Here is a 16,409-nt window from a genome sequence, read left to right as displayed (position 1 = left end):
ATAAGCCCAAAAATAAGAGAGTAGAATGATATATAATTATATTGAAGAACATTATTGTTGTTGTCGTTTTGGTAAGCACGAGACAACTAAAACCAACAAAACAAAGAAAGAAATAGTGGCAGGGAAGGTCTGGAAAATTGGCAACTAAGAGTGAGGTAAGAATTGTTGTGTCTTCAAGTTGTCATCTTATGTTTGACAGTGTAAGAATATAAGAAACACCAATGTCGTTGCCAGCTGTTATTATGGTGAAGTCTCTCACATGCTTTTAATTTTTTAATTATTTTGTTTCATGCTTTTTTGATTTTTCAATTATTTTGATGGAAATAAAACTATTATACATACATACATGCAATCTTTTAGGAATGTTGTTTTTAGAAATTTTCAATAGTTCATAAACTTATTGGTTTGAAGGCGTATTTTCTTGGACGGTTTAAAGAATGTGGCATTATTTCAAAGAAAAGTAGCAAAAAACACATAATCAAGTAATTTAAAATTAAATCTTAAACACATTCAAAATGATATGTCCCACCCTTGGAAAAATATTCTAAGAGGATGTCAATCTATTCGATTCCTGATCACACAAAAAGATATCAATGATAAACACTAACACTTAGTAAAATAAAGAATATACCAGGAATTTAACAGCAGAAGCAAATCATAAGTTAGTTTTAACAGCACAACAGGAACCTTTTGAATTTGTTTCGCTTTTTTAAAATAGTTTTAGATGTCTAAAAGAGTGAACGAATTTTTTATTTATAAAATTTGTGAAAACATCAATTAAAAACTTATTATATCTAATCAAAATTATTTTAAATTGATAATCAATATTTGTAATAAATTTCGGAAAATAATTATTTTTTTTCTTGTTTTAATAAAGTATTTTAGCTTTTGCATCTAATTCGGAAGCCAAAGATGATATTACACAACAATTTAATCATTTAATTCTTAAAAACATGTGAAAATACATAATTTTACTCTCTATTTAACCGGCTAACATATTAGATAATCAATTATCTTGTTTTAAAAATCTAAAAAACAATTTATTTGATTACATAAAATCTTAGTCCATTTTCACATGTTTTTAACCTTTCAAAACAATATAAGATTCACTATGTGGTGAATACCTTTGTTTAAAACTCTCTTATACACACACATATACATATTCATATAAAATGAATGTTTAATATTTATTTTGATCTTTCTTTCAAGAGAGTTTGTTTAAAGTAGTTTTTTCTTTTTTAAAAAATTCATTAAAATTCTAGTTTTTGTAAAAACTGTGCAAGTAATATCTAATATCTGATAATATGATAATGTTATGGTTTTAAAAAAATAAATAATTATGACGTGTAAATTAATATAGTTATAATTAAATTAAAAAGTAAATTTGAGATAATTTGGAATGGGTAATTAAGTGGTTAGAAGATTATTTAGGTAAAAATTGCCATTGGATTGGAAAATCTGGGGAGTTAGGGTTCATCAATCATCTTGAATCCAACTTTTACCAGGATGTCATTTTTAAGATTCCATTTCCATTCGAGAAACTCCACCTTCATTCATGGCCCTATAGATGTCATTTTTAAGCCTCACTGCTCTCTCTCGCATCTCCTCACCTTCCTTTGTTTGCATCAACCTTCTCACACAATTCTCAACATTTGATGCAGTCACCAACGCATTCCTCTGTGACCAATCCTTCACAACCAAACCAACCTTCAGAACTTCTGTGACCAAAGTTGCGTTTCTTGGTTGGTCAGAGTGTATGTGCCATGTTGCTATTGGCACTCCCATGGAAAAGCTCTCCGTGTAGGAGTTCCATCCATAATGACTCATAAACCCACCTGTTGAAGGGTGGCTCAGAATTTCCAGTTGGGGTGCCCAATCCCTCACAACCACCCCCATGCCTTTCACTCTCTCCTCGAACCCATTTGGAAGATAATGTCTTTTTTCTTCATTTTCATCAAAGATGTTCCCTTTATTAGCATCTCTCAGCACCCAGATGAACTTCTGTTTGCTTTGCTCCAACCCAGTTGCAATCTGTTGGATCTGTTCCTCTGTCAAAGTTGTTGTGGTTCCAAAAGACACATATATCACTGAATTTGGCTCTTGTTTATCAAGCCACTCCATGCATGGGTGCCTAAATCCTGTTGAATCTTTCTTCTCAATGGCCAAAAGGTTGAGTGGCCCCAGTGCCCAAACCTTCTTGCCACCACCGAGACGCTCCAGAAAGTCAACGTAAGGACCTTCAATTGCCCTGCTGGTGTTGTAAATATGACCATGGCTGAAGTTGAGGAACTCATATTGTGCAGAAAGAAAACCCTTGAATTGGGTTGTGATGCATCCTTCGCTAGAAGGAATTTCTGGGAAAATGATTGATGAAGCCTAAGTCGCCCTGGATTACCACTTAATTACACATCCGAAATTATTTCAAATTTATTTTTTAATTTAACTCTCACTATATTAATTTACACGTTATAAATTTTTTTAAAACATATAACAATGTCACATCATCAGGATAGACACCTGACAACTCTGCCCTTAACAAAGTTAATATCGTAACAAAAAGAATCTACTTGCACGATTTTTGCAAAATCTAAGACTTCAGTAAACTCTTTAAAAAAGGAAAGAGTACTTTAAACAAATCCTAAAAAGAAGGACCAAAAGTATTAATCCTAAAATGAAAGTTACAGTATTCAATACATTTTCAATATCAGCATCTTCAAATATCATGATGAAATTTTGATATTGTTCTTCAAGACTAACAAAATATTTGAATTTGAAAATCTGATTGGTCTTCTAAATTAGAAGCACTACGCGATGCTTGCATAATTATATCCGAATACCAACATTATTGACCTTTTAAAGCAACAAGAAAATACTATGGCCTTAAAAGAAGTAATGCAGAAGAATTTTCAGCAAACTCTTCTGACAACTTATTTCGTTTTCCTTATCCTCATGTCCATTGTCTCTTGTTGATCCAAGACTGCAATCTCATAATACTCTAAAAGGGGTAAGCACTGGGTGGTGGCATAATACAAGTGTCACCATTGAAGTAGATCCTTCGAGGGAAACCCCATCCCTTATCAAACCTTACAGTAGCTTTATCCTTTCGGAAGACTACATCTCCTTCAACCTTCCCACTCGGGCCAGCTTGGATGAGAACATCATTATGCTGGGACTTCATTCCCCACAACATTGCTGCATCATCTGTTAAAACCAACTTTTAGAATCGCTGATTACCTTCTACTTTCTCAAAACAAGATCAAAATTTTAACTTTATGATGAAGAAAGAACTGAGACAAATATTTAGCAGCATTTCAGAAAATTTCTTGCTCCAGAATTTTTAAACAAACAATTTAGAATCATTTCACACTTACTTATTGAAGCATAAGGAGTCATTAGCTTATAGGTGAAACCGGAAACTTGAGTCCGATGGTCAAAGTTTGGGTGTTGAATGGCTAAGTTCCAGTCAGAATAATTCATCCTGTAATTCAAATTAGTAATAGTAATCTTCACATGCCAGTACTTCTCGGAGTTAAGCTTAACATGCCAGTGAACTCTGATTGGACACATGTGATTGGTACATTGAACAGTAGGTGAAAATTCGTTCTTCCCGAAGCCAGAAACAAATGAGGCCAAATGTGGTGTACCTGGACTGTAACCACAGAAGAAAAAATGACTTTACTACAACTTGGTATCCATGAATCACGATACTGCACAATGGAGATTGGAAACCTACTTTACACATTTCCCTGACTGAGACGAGTTACTTCGGCAGCCACACGAACATGTTGGACAAGGCACAATAGTATTATTATGGAAAGATGAAAGTGAGAGGCAGCAAGTGGGAGTTTTATGAGTTAGAAACTGTGAGTATCTGCATACCACCTGCCATGTCACTGCAATAAATAATGATGATATTAAGGATACAATAACTTGTAGCAATTTGCTGACAGATCTTTATAACAACTGTAAGCTTCAATTGGTTTTAAATTGAATAAAAGAATTAGCTACTTGTGTCCTAGACGTGGTTTTCAAGAGTATGAGATTGGTAAACAGAAATAGTATCTTGGGAATCCTAGGAGGAGAAACACTTGAAGCATATCTTTACTAAAAATGAGATTAAAAATCCTAAAACTTACTCAGTGCTTGGGTCACTCTCCTTTTGTCTGGAGTAATGAATTTAGTGGGTCTGACAATCTTAGCTTGTCCACAAGTATAACGTGGTCCAGGTGCTTCCAAGGTGAAGTTTGTTGGGAGTTTAACAGTTCTGGTTGTGGTTCCAGCTCCACCAACACTAAGTTGAAAAGATGCTGCTGCTCTGCTTGGATCCTGCACCCATGAACTAAGCACCCCACCTTTGCAACAATTTGCAATTTGTTGATTGTAAGGTGTTCCAGGAAGCAAATCTACAACTGTTGGATTTTTCATACAAGAATGTGGAACACCTCCCTTAAATTTTGAACAATCTCCTTGTTCAGTGGTCTGCCCTCCTATCATGCTCCATATTACCTCTTTTTTTGCCCATGTCCACCTTAGATACCAGCCAGGTAAAGTAATAGGACGATATCTTTGGAAGTTGTTCATTGTAACAACAGCCTGTACATTCAATTCTTTCTTAGAATTTCCAGTGACTTATCGGACAAAATTAAGCCAAAGCAAATCAATTACAAAAGATGGAACCACCAGTGGAAAGAAAAGCAAAAAAGACATTTCAGCAGCATGCAGAATGTTCAACATATTTTCTCACATTAATGGGTGATGTTGTAAGAGAATGTACTTACTACATATCCATCAGGGGTCCAGGAGATAACATCCCATTTGATTGTGATATTCCCATTTGGGTCAAGCGGATCATAAGCATCTGAAAGATAAACAACCAACATCATGTGGAAAGTGCATGTAGTCATTAAAACAAAGGCAATAAGTAAGCACATGTACATATATTTTTTATGGGTGAAGTTATAGTTCTTCATCTTTGCATATTTATTTCTTGTAGTATGATTCATGACGAATTATTCCATTTACAGCAAAAAAAAAAAAAAAAAGAAAAGAATCTCTACTGGTAACCACCGACTCAAGGGCTGTTTTCCCAGTTACAGGAGTTCTTGGGACAAATCTCGTGTAAGCTTCAACTTGAGACATATTTCAAACGCCAAAGCAACAATTCTTATAAGAAAATAGTCAGAACACAAGCTTGTATAATTTTTTTGTTCCTTATCTAGATCTTCATAGAATCAAATCAAGTTAAACGACTCACTTCAACTAAATATACTTGTTATCAACTAGATTAGCTGCCAGAAGTTAATAAATGATACAAAGTTTCCACGTTTAACTTATCAAGTTCAAATGTAGCATCTTTCTCAGGCATAAATATGTACATCAAAATCCAGAAAACGTAAGGTCCATACAGCATTAAAGAATACCACATTATAAAGGTTGTCCATTTAAGGAAATCTGAACAACCCACTATACAAAAAACACTGAAGCAATTACAATTTCAAGAAATAGACGAGGAAGAAAGAAAAGAATGGCAATGGGGTGAACCTGTTGAAGTTAAGCAAGTTGAAGATAGCAGAACCAAGAAACAAATGCAAGGAGTTAATTTTGGTAACAGAGAGAAGGCCATTTTTTTAGCAACACCTTTGCACCAGAAGCAGATCAAGCGCTGACTTCGAAGTCAACAAACTTTTGAAGACTAACTTTGGCAGAAACACATCATTGCATAATAAGAGGACGGAAAAGTGCTAGTGTCTACAATTATTGAAATAAGATTTACGGATAATAATTTTATGAAATTTTAATTTTTAATTTTCTTATTTTTAGTCTAAGAAACTCGAGTTCGTTATTAAGTTCGTACACATTTTAAAAGCACATGATGTTTATAAAAGTCAACAAAATCTGCAGAGTAACTTTCCTCGAAGGTAGAGCTTATAAATGCAGAAACTGAGTTCCGTGAGAGATTTGGCCTCTGAATTTTTTAGTTTAATTTTTAATATATATATATATATATATATATATATATATATTAATATCAGTCCAGATATAGTTAAATTAGTTAATTCCATTAGTTAAATCAGTCCACATATCAGTCTATATGCAGGGTAAGAGAGGTACAAATTAAAAAAAGAAGCAAAAATTAACTTATTTTTGTGTAAGAATTAATAAGACAAGTTTAAAGATGTTGAATCAAAGATCATGATATCACAAATTTGGAAGTAAAAATTATGAGAATTTATATAAAATTTAATTTATATGACAGAATAAATAAACTTATTTTTAAATTTATTTTTACTTACTTTCAAATCTATTCAAATAAAAAATAAAAAAAAATTATCATCAAATCCTCTCAAATACTTTATCTTAAATCTACTCAAATGAAAATGACCAGAGATAGTTTAAAAATGAACTATAGGTTAAAAAACTTAGAAAAAAGCTAAATTTATTTTTTCAAAAAATTATAAACAAATAATATTTTTTTAAAATAAAACTCATTAATTAAAATTCTATTAAAATTTTATTATGTTTTAACTTTTAATAGGTGAGTTCTTTTTTTTATTTATAACATATATCTTTCATACTATCTACAAAATTTTATTATTTTTCAATAATATTTTAAAGTTTCGTTAAAAAGATTATAATAATAAATACTAATTCAATTAAAGAAATGTATAAAAATAAAATAAAATAAAGAATAGAAAAAAAGACCTAAAACGTAGTGGAAAGAAACTTACACATATATAATTTTTGTAATTTTTAAAACAATATGGATCAATAAAGTACTCTTTTTTGTTTTTATTTAAAAATTTAAGAATATAAATAATATTATTTTTATTTATAGTAAAATATTTCATCTTTTTATAGTTTTTATTATATAAATATTTATTTTTTATATAAAATAGTACAGTAAGGCATATTTATTTTCTAACTTTTATCTCTTACAATAAGTTATTTTATTTAAAATTTATACACAAGAGTAGTTTGTAATAAATGAGCTTATTAATATTTGCTAGATATTGTGTTGAGAAATTGAATATTACTTTTATACTTTTATTTTTTTTATCAATATTATAACACATTTCTATTTTCAAGAATACAAATAATAAAGGAGTACTACCTAAATTTTAGAAATTGCATGCCAAAATTTTCTTTATAGTACTAGTCTTTATCAAAAAATAACATTTATCTTCTTTTAATTTTTCAACTATTTGAATTTAATCATCTCTTAATCACTGTTTATTACTGTTTTCCTAAAAGTAATTAATAAACAGTATAATTTATTCATTTTCTATTTTTAAAATATAATAATAAGAACTTTGGAAACAATTAATTGAAGTAATTTTCAAAGTTTTCCATGAATTCATTAAATTTAAACTGAAATGTAAAATTGGTGATTATTATTTTTATTTTACATCTTTTAAAAATATCAATTTAAAAACAATTTATTTTATAAATTTTGATGTGTTTTATTTATTTGAATTTCATCCTCTTTGCTATCATGGTTCTATAACTCCATCAATGTAAAGCTTAACTTTTAAATCTGCAAATGTTACTGGGAAACACAATGGCTGGGGTGAAAAAAAAAAAATCTATAGAGGAATTTCAAAATAAATTTAAGTACAGATATTCGATTGGATAAATACAAATTAAATAATTGTTATCGAATACAAATAAAAGGTTAAAATTTTAAAATTTGATGAATATTCAACTCTAAATTAATATTTTAATTTTTAAAAATTCATAAATACGTAAAATTTAAAATTTAATTTTTAATATAATAGTTTTGTAGTAAATTATATAAAACTATAGTCTATTATTAAAATTATATATGTTATTTTTTAATTAAAAAATCATTTGAAACAAAAATATTTTTTATTAAATATTTAATTTAATATAAATTTAGAATTTAAAATATATGATCAAATTCATCGCAATTCGGACAAGTAATAAATCCCTTAAATTAAATAATCACATTTAAATTTTAAAATATTAAATTTAATTACATTATATTATGATTGTGATTGCATTCAAATCCGAACATAATGACCAATACAGGCGCTAGCTACATTTCCAATATATATATTAAAAGTAGTTTTAACTTTTGTATTTTCCTCTGTTTTTTTTTAATACAAACGTCCAATAAGAATCCATTATCCTACATCGTGGTTAGGGGTAATGATGGCAAGATGCCATTGATTAGTTGAAGTCATTGATTAGTTTTGAAATTTAATCCCCACTTCGAGTATATTGCAATAAATATTATTTTATGTTAATTTACATTGTTCATTAACAAATTTATATTATTTTAAAGGACAAATAATATGAGAATATGAGAATGAAAATAACATTTTAATAATTTATTTGAGTAAATAAAGTTGAAAAAGTTTAATTTGTATACAGGATATTGTAAATTCCCTTACAAAAATATTTATATTTAGTAAAAATAATTTGAATGAAATCTTCTTCCTCGGAAGAAAGATTGAGTTACCTAGATAAGTTGTAGTGATTATACATTAAAATAAGAGGGGTTTGTGTGGAGGAAGTGAGGAGGAATTATTATTCCATTGTGGCGTTCAGAGGAGGAAAATAGAGAATGGTCAAAGTAAAATAAAAATGGAGGAATTGAAATTGGAACGCGTGCTTCTTCTACAACACAGACACAACCCCGCATATGCCGCAGCCTTTTCACCAAATCGTCAACAAACCATTTCCCTTATTTGCAAATATAGTTTTCTTTGAATTACAATTTACAATTTTACAAGACAAAGAAGCCAGCCTCGGATCTTGTTCTTAGATTCTATTCTGAGAGGGATTTTTCCATTCTTCCAATGGCCCAGTCCTTCGGTCAGACCGAGATTAACTGGGACAAGTACTGGTTCTTCTTCTTTTTCTCCTTTTTCATGTTCTGAATGATGCTGTTGTTTTATTATTTTTGTTCTTGTTTTCTGTGTTTCGACATACCCATCATTCGGAAATTATAAATTGATAGACCATGGTCGCTAAAGTTTCTTCCTTTGGACTAATTATTTTGGGGGTGGGGGAGTTATGATTTCTGCTGTGTTTGTATTGTCTGAATCGAGTGAAATATAAAAGGGTAAGCTAATTTTCATCAAAGGAAAAGGGCAAAAAATCTTTTGAAGTTCCATATTTGATGGGAACCGCTGAAAAGTGAAAAATGTACCTTACAGATTGTGGCCATTTTCTTTCTTGCCCTTGCTTTGATTTATCAAGAACATATCTTGCAGATGTTTTTTGACATTTTTGAGGTCATGGTATTATATTGAAATTTGCATCTACAAGCTTATCCTAATGAATTTCTCCCAATTCTACAGGCTAGATAAAACTAGGTTCTATGTCGTAGGAGCTGGGCTCTTTACAGGTGTTTCGGTGGCACTTTACCCCATTTCGGTTGTGAAAACTAGGCTGCAGGTTGCCACAAAGGATGCCGTAGAGAGAAGTGTGTTTTCTGTTGTGAAAGGACTACTTAAAACAGATGGCATCCCTGGTCTGTATAGAGGGTTTGGCACAGTTATCACTGGTGCTATTCCTGCCAGAATAATTTTCCTCTCCACTCTAGAGACCACAAAGGTGGCTGCTTTCAGAATGATTGAACCGTTTCGACTATCTGAAACTACCCAAGCTGCCATTGCAAATGGAGTTGCAGGCATGACATCATCGATTTTTGCTCAATCTGTGTTTGTACCAATTGATGTGGTATGATAATCCAATTTGTGTAACCTTGAGATTTACTGTGTGTTTATATCGTTGAACTCAAAATACTTTGTTTTGGACTAACTCAGCCATTCTATATGGATAATATGCACATGATGATGATACATTCAAATGCATCTTTTCTGCTATTAAACATGCTCTTTCGGCTGCTCAACAATCCATTACACATTTTGGCAAGTTGGGAACTCTTTTGTTTACTAATCTTTTATCATGTCGGATTCAACTGAATCAATTCAAAATAAGTGTTTCTTGTTCTCATTTTTGTTTAAGATTTCGAAAGTAATATTATTGAATTCACCACGTAGGACACAAAATGCAAAATTTGTTCTTTAAAGCTCAGAATTTTTTTTGGAATGAAGTATGGAAAGCAATGTTTTGCAGTGATGTGTTAGTCTTCATACCGATGGTGTATTCCATTGTATAATGATGTGACATCTTATAAATCGAAAACTTTTTAGTTTATTTGTGCTATAAATATATGTTGTCTGTGATGCTTTTCTACTGGTGCTTCTTTTTAAAGCATTCTGATGGCTGATTCTCTGAAACATACAGAAAGCTATTTTTTATTTTTGTTTTTTTTTTTCCTTTCTTTTGTGGTAAAGAAGTTCCTTATTTTATTAATTTGGTCTCTTTTCTTTTCTTGATGATTTTTTCTTCTTTTACCTCATTGAATAATTCTAATATCTAATTCACATTGAATGATATTAAGGTTAGCCAAAAGTTGATGGTGCAAGGATACTCAGGCCATGCCCAGTACAGCGGGGGTTTGGATGTTGCTCGCAAGGTTTTAAGATCTGATGGCATCCGGGGATTGTATAGAGGGTTTGGTCTGTCTGTTATGACTTATTCACCTTCTAGTGCAGTATGGTGGGCAAGTTATGGTTCAAGCCAACGCGTCATTTGGAGGTAAGATATGATAATATGTCTTAGAACTGAATCTTAGATGCATTACCTTTTAAGTTATTTTTATATTGTATCAATTGAAAAATGATAAGAAAACTTATTATGATTATAGTATGAGTGTTGATAGTGTACATGAGTCTTAATCCATTTAAAAGGTTATTCTTTATTAAAATACATGGTGTTTTCTATACAAATGGTAATTATGATGTATACACGAGTTTCAAACATAGCTTATAGGTATGTCTTCCATCTAAGTTAGAGTTATGGAAGCCTATTGTGTTCCTAGGACATGTGGAAACGGGAAAAAAGCGCTGTCATTGTGTACTATTTAAATCTGATAAATATTTTTAAGTTCAATGTGAGCTTGGTCAGATAACGTAACATTCAGTTTGTAATCATGGAATTACACCAGTTGAAGTGTATGATGCTGTAATTGCATCTGCCATTCTGCAGGCTGACAGCAAAATTATATTAAGTCAGGAAAGGTAGATTTTCTTCTTGGCTGAGAAACCCTGCCAAAAGAATAGCAGTCTCTGCTGTAGACTTCTGATTCAGTATTGTTTATCGTGGTGACTTTTTATAAATAATATGGTAATGCACTTTTAGTACACGTGCTTGCTATATTATTTTCATTTCTGTTATCAGGAAAACTTTCTATATTAAAAACAGTTAGCACCTGGTTGCATGAACAGGTTCCTGGGTCATGATACCAAATATGATGAACACGCTCCTAGTCTGCAGAAAATAATGTTGGTTCAGGCTATGGGAGGGATTATTGCTGGTGCATCTTCATCTTGCATAACAACCCCATTGGATACTATCAAGACACGATTACAGGTTTGCATAATTTCATTGGACCGGATTATTTCTGTTTTTTAGTTCATTGTTTTCTATGATCACTGATCACTACAATCCTCCAGAGCAGGTTTTTCTGCTGTTGTATAGTTCTGTTCATCAATCTTTTCTTGGCTCTCATCATCTTCTCTTTATGTGCATAGCATATTCTCTTTAGATTGTAAAGATGACGAGAGATAATAATATACTTATTGCTCCAAAGTATACACAGAATTAGTTCATTGAACTATTCTGGTGAATGGTAGAATGCACCCTCATTCTCCAAAGAAGACTAAAAGGAGAATAAAATAATGAAATGAACATATCATGAACATAGTGTTTTCATTTAACTTACAAAAATACTTTTATTCCAATTACCACGTATTTAAATTTTTCTAAGTGGCTAGTTCTGCACTCCAGGTAATGGGTCATGAAAATAAAACCTCTATAAAACAAGTTGCTAAAGATTTAATCAACGAAGATGGTTGGAAAGGCTTTTATAGAGGGTTTGGCCCAAGATTCTTTAGCATGTCAGCGTGGGGCACTTCAATGATATTGACTTATGAGTATCTGAGTAAGAAACTCTTCCTCTCTGGTTATTACATTTTATTTATGTGTATGTGTACTTATTTTTTTGTGTATTATCTGTTTAGTGCAAGCAAATATTGGAATAATTTTTCAACTTAAGCTTTGGTATAATGAATGATTTAATTAATGACATCTAATGTCATCGTCCTAGTACTTATATTTAGATCTCCTCCCACCGTTCTTTTACTTCCAATGTTGCACTTGAGAAAGCAACTGAAACGAAACTGAACCTAAATAGAAAAGATAAAATTTAGTTACAGTAGAATGTTCTTTATTCTTCAAATTGTGGAAGAACAATATATTTGAAAAAGTAAATTTGGAGGGAGCATAAGAAATCCCCCCTGAATTGAAGAAAACAGTGGGCTAGAGTAGCTAAAAAATGCATCATACTGCAAAGCTGTCCAATATTTTTTCATATCAGCTATAGGAATTCCTTCCTTTTGAATAACATGAACAAATAACAAAAGAGAGGACATTAACACAATCCTATCTAAGAACATTGGCAGGAAGAGAGAGGGAGAGAGAGACATATTTAGAGTCACATGCATTCCCTTTCTATCAAGATTCCCATATATCTAGAACAACCAAACTTTAGCCTACCAGGTGGTCACCCATGTGGATAAGTTTACATCATTGAGTTCTCCTAAAAAACCTTACTTTTATTAAAGTAATGTAGTTAAAAAAGTTCTTTTTATGGTTCACGTAATGTTTATTAAGATATTTCCTTTGCTCTTTTTATTGAACTGTATTCTTTGTGATAAACACTTTCCGGTATAGACCCTTTTTTAGTATTCCTTTAATGTTTCACGTTTCTTATTTCATATGCCAATTAATAACTACTTTGGCTCTTATAAAAGATCTGCTCACATGTTCTTGACAAGAAGCTGTCTGTTATAAGTTTCTCAAACAAAGGGAATCATACTATACATAATTCTGTTTGTTGGAATATTCCCCGAAGTTCACTGTGAAAGCTCTTCAACATGTCATCCCTGTTGGCCTTATAGAAAACAGTTCACAAATTGTTTAGCTGTGACACAACACAATCTATGTCAACAAACTAATTTGATCTTCCGATTGCATAACTTTTTCTTTTGATTTCCTTTTTCATGCATATATTATTTGCATATTTATTGATTAAGTTACACTTTTTTTCTGTTGCTGCAGCATCTATTGTGAAGTTATTGGTTATCGAGTTTTGAACAAATATGCTGAACTATGAATCCTCATTTATCATTGTATTTGTTTTCTGTATCCATATATAGCTAACCTAAAAGCATTTCAACTTTTTCTTTGTGCAGAACGCGTATGCGCAAAAGATGAATAGATGAAGTTCATCTGAAAGCTTGTATTTTACTGATTGATTAACCAAGATTAGGATGATGATGTTGGCTAAGCACACAATAGCTTAATAACCCTGCAGGGCTACTTCTTCAGCATTGGAGTGACTGTTCAACATTTATCAGTCTGACTTGAGAGTTAAACTTTTGCAGTAAACCCATGCTAACGATTACTCATAAAACACCCTGCTGGATATAAATATAGAAAAATTCCCAGTAGACAATGAATTGTATCATTCTTTTTATTAGTTATATTTGATTTGGGGTATTTTTTTTGTAGTATTGGCTTGGTTACTGTATTATGGAAGGGAAGGAAATAGATTGCAATTAGATGTATTGTAAAGAAATTGAAATAAATTTGAACTATTAAATCTTATTGAACCATCTTTCAATATGTTTATTTGAAACAAACCACCATCTCTGAAGAAAACTAAATTCTCCATCACCACTCTTTCTATTTGTCATTTGTTTCATTTTATGCTAAATTTTCTTCATACATAAATTAAATAGCTATATTGAATAGTTTTTTTTAATTCTTATTCAAGAGCATTTTTTTAAATGATCACTAACTTTTATCCATTTTAATTCATAGCTTTTCTTTTCGTTTTTAAATTAAAATTTAATATTTCACAGAAATTGTTAATAGTATAAATTGTTTAATATGTATTCATAATATAATATATGTCGGTAAAATATTTATTTATTAATAATTTAAATTAAAAATATTATACATACATATATATATATATATATATATATATATATATATATATATATATATATATATTCTTATAAATTTGATATAAAATAGAATTTATAATTATAGTACTAGGGTAATAGTTAATGAAAAGATCTTAAATAATGTTTGTATTCTTTATCCGAAAAATGGGTGTTTGATGTGACATCCCATAAATTATATGGTACAATATAATATAACAGGATATTATCATTATAACATGATAGAGCAGTATGAACATGTACATAGAAATTCTAATCAGTATAGTCATCCAAAATGAGCTGTAAACTTAAAACTTTACATATAAAGGAAGTTTCTCATAATGGTATAAAAATGTATAGCATAAAACCTAGAAAAGTAGATACTACAACAGGATTATAAAGTCTCTCAAAATATAGTAAAGGAATCTAATAGAAAGGGCCCTAAGAGGTGGTGGCTGGATCCTCTGTCTCCAAAGCTTACTCCAGGAAAACATCCTTTGACTCTGCTCACATCCAAAGGATTGGATGATCATCGCAAGGGGGAGGGCAAGCACATACAACAAACACAAAGCAAGGGTAAGCTAGGTATAAAAAAACATGTTATCAATCAAGTATATCAAGCATGTAATGACAATAATACAACACAAACTGTAACTGAATGCATTTTATTGATACCAAGGACAGACCACGTGATTTGACCGTCCGGACTAGTATGAAATGTCGAGTTCCAAGGGTTTGTGCACTTGTGGTGGCCCTACTGCTTTGCAAAGCTATTGCCGAGGGGTTTCACCCGACCACACACAAGTGTAAGTCCAACCAAACTCATCTTGGCCCATATAAAATGGAGACACCCAAGACTAGGACCTCCTCCTATTCTCACCACATGACTCATCACTCTCTAATTGAGCATGGATGGTCATTAGAATGTCAAGGTAAACCCCATCCTGAACTTCGGCCATTCATACGGTCAATCACGACAAACTACAGTGGCACCACCATGTAACCTCCCTTGAGGATCATGGAATTACGTCCAATAATCATACTTTTATTTTGAAACTTAACTCAACACATGAACCACCAAAATANCATGACATTATCTCACTGAATCAATATAAAACCATGTACAGTTAACCCTTCAACTTTACTTTGCATACAAACATATATATAACATTAATTTCACTTTAAGAAAAACCACAAACGATCCAAAATCCAATGAACTCATACTTAGACAAGGAAAATGACTTTGAAACCATCACCAACAGTTTCAGAAGGGTCTAAAACCCCCAGAACGACCTAAAGAACGTCCAAAACGGACATCCGGAACCCCCCAAACTATCAAAAACAAAAGCAACAGCAGAAAAGGGCGCCCAGGCGCCGTATTTCTGGCAAAACGCTGAATCAAAGGGCGCCCAACGCCCTTTTGGGGCGCCCAGGCGTGGATTCTGCAGAATTTTATGCAGATTGTGCAGATTTGGAAGAACTCACACCCCTAANTTTNGTTTTAGGCCTTTTGGTGAATTTTGGACACCCCTAACTCGAAGTATAGGTTGAATCTAACTTGTTTGAAGACTCACACACTATCCTAACTCAAAACTCTAAAAGATATGCANAGAATTATGATAAAAAACTCTATATTTGTTCAGTTAGGAACTTGGATTCATATTCACTGTTTAGAGATTCTTTCAGACACTTTTTATGCTTCTTATAAGTCATAAATGACTTACCTAAGTGACTGCAATAGCCTAAACCTAAGTCTAACCTATAATTCTCAAATTCACTACTCAAGTTNCCTAATTTGACTCAAATGCTGAAATTGACTTAGCCATTTACTCACAATCTGCAGAAAACTGAATCCTCACTCTTAAACAATAAAATTCACATCATATACATAGTCATACAATTCACAATTGCTCACTTATCAGTTCATATCAAACACAAGCCATAATACATAAATTTCAGCACATGTTCTCTTACATCCAGTTCAAAGGTAAAGCAATTTTTCACCCAATTTATACATGCATCAAATTGTAATAATTCTACCTAAAGATCAAACAAGGATGCAAATATTGTTCAAACAAGAATTTAGGACCTAGCTTCCCTTACCTCAAAACAGTCTACCGTCTTGCCAAAACCCAGATTGAACTTGCGTCTCACAAAAGTTCTATGGGAACCTACAAACTTGTGACAGGGAATAGTTCTTAGAACCTAATTTAAACTGAGAATTGAAAATGGAAAAATCACTATAACATGCAACAGTTTGCATGCCAAAGAATCATGAAAGAAAGGAGAGAATCACTTACCGGT

The 16,409-nt window shown here is 31.6% G+C and overlaps 3 protein-coding genes across 4 annotated transcripts; 1 reads left to right on the top strand and 2 right to left on the bottom strand.

The window, feature by feature from the left end:
* Positions 1–1,515: 1,515 nt before the first annotated feature.
* LOC106758482 (zeatin O-glucosyltransferase-like) lies at positions 1,516–2,724 on the bottom strand. The gene is made up of 2 exons (XM_014641401.1): positions 2,683–2,724; positions 1,516–2,376 (listed from the first exon to the last, which is right to left on the bottom strand). The coding sequence occupies exons 1-2, from the start codon at positions 2,722–2,724 to the stop codon at positions 1,516–1,518; spliced, it is 903 nt and encodes a 300-aa protein (XP_014496887.1).
* On the bottom strand, positions 2,661–5,730 carry LOC106759292 (protein COBRA). The gene is made up of 6 exons (XM_014642395.2): positions 5,542–5,730; positions 4,779–4,858; positions 4,137–4,593; positions 3,734–3,893; positions 3,372–3,649; positions 2,661–3,201 (listed from the first exon to the last, which is right to left on the bottom strand). Exons 1-6 carry the CDS (start codon positions 5,621–5,623, stop codon positions 2,996–2,998), a joined length of 1,263 nt encoding a protein of 420 aa, XP_014497881.1. The 5' UTR covers positions 5,624–5,730; the 3' UTR covers positions 2,661–2,995.
* A 2,795-nt stretch (positions 5,731–8,525) lies between these two features.
* Positions 8,526–13,782, top strand: LOC106759293 (solute carrier family 25 member 44). Of its 2 annotated transcripts, XM_014642396.2 has the most exons (6): positions 8,527–8,863; positions 9,327–9,708; positions 10,436–10,632; positions 11,322–11,466; positions 11,884–12,037; positions 13,350–13,782. In XM_014642396.2, exons 1-6 carry the CDS (start codon positions 8,823–8,825, stop codon positions 13,373–13,375), a joined length of 945 nt encoding a protein of 314 aa, XP_014497882.1. In that variant the 5' UTR covers positions 8,527–8,822; the 3' UTR covers positions 13,376–13,782. The 2 variants fall into 2 exon arrangements, with proteins under 2 accessions (XP_022635765.1, XP_014497882.1); XM_022780044.1 differs by lacking the exon at positions 11,884–12,037 and having other exon boundaries at positions 8,526–8,863.
* The last annotated feature ends 2,627 nt before the right edge of the window (positions 13,783–16,409 follow it).

Source organism: Vigna radiata, chromosome 4, assembly GCF_000741045.1.
Source record: "Vigna radiata var. radiata cultivar VC1973A chromosome 4, Vradiata_ver6, whole genome shotgun sequence".
NCBI classification, from domain to species: Eukaryota; Viridiplantae; Streptophyta; class Magnoliopsida; order Fabales; family Fabaceae; genus Vigna; species Vigna radiata.
Note: the sequence above shows the minus strand (reverse complement) of the source record. Positions and strands in the feature narration are given on the sequence as shown.

Bases quoted from the DNA above. Each gene is read 5' to 3' on its own strand.
- LOC106758482 (XM_014641401.1), bottom strand. From the start codon at position 2,724: ATGATATTTGAAGATGCTGATATTGAAAATGTATTGAATACT. The intron at 2,377-2,682 runs GTAACTTTCATT...AGGGCGACTTAG, and splicing joins TTGAAAATGTATTGAATACT to GCTTCATCAATCATTTTCCC.
- LOC106759292 (XM_014642395.2), bottom strand. From the start codon at position 5,623: ATGGCCTTCTCTCTGTTACCAAAATTAACTCCTTGCATTTGTTTCTTG. The intron at 4,594-4,778 runs GTAAGTACATTC...TTGAATGTACAG, and splicing joins GGACCCCTGATGGATATGTA to GCTGTTGTTACAATGAACAA. The intron at 3,650-3,733 runs GTAGGTTTCCAA...CTGTGGTTACAG, and splicing joins CAGTCAGGGAAATGTGTAAA to TCCAGGTACACCACATTTGG.
- LOC106759293 (XM_014642396.2), top strand. From the start codon at position 8,823: ATGGCCCAGTCCTTCGGTCAGACCGAGATTAACTGGGACAA. The intron at 9,709-10,435 runs GTATGATAATCC...AATGATATTAAG, and splicing joins TGTTTGTACCAATTGATGTG to GTTAGCCAAAAGTTGATGGT. The intron at 11,467-11,883 runs GTTTGCATAATT...TCTGCACTCCAG, and splicing joins CTATCAAGACACGATTACAG to GTAATGGGTCATGAAAATAA.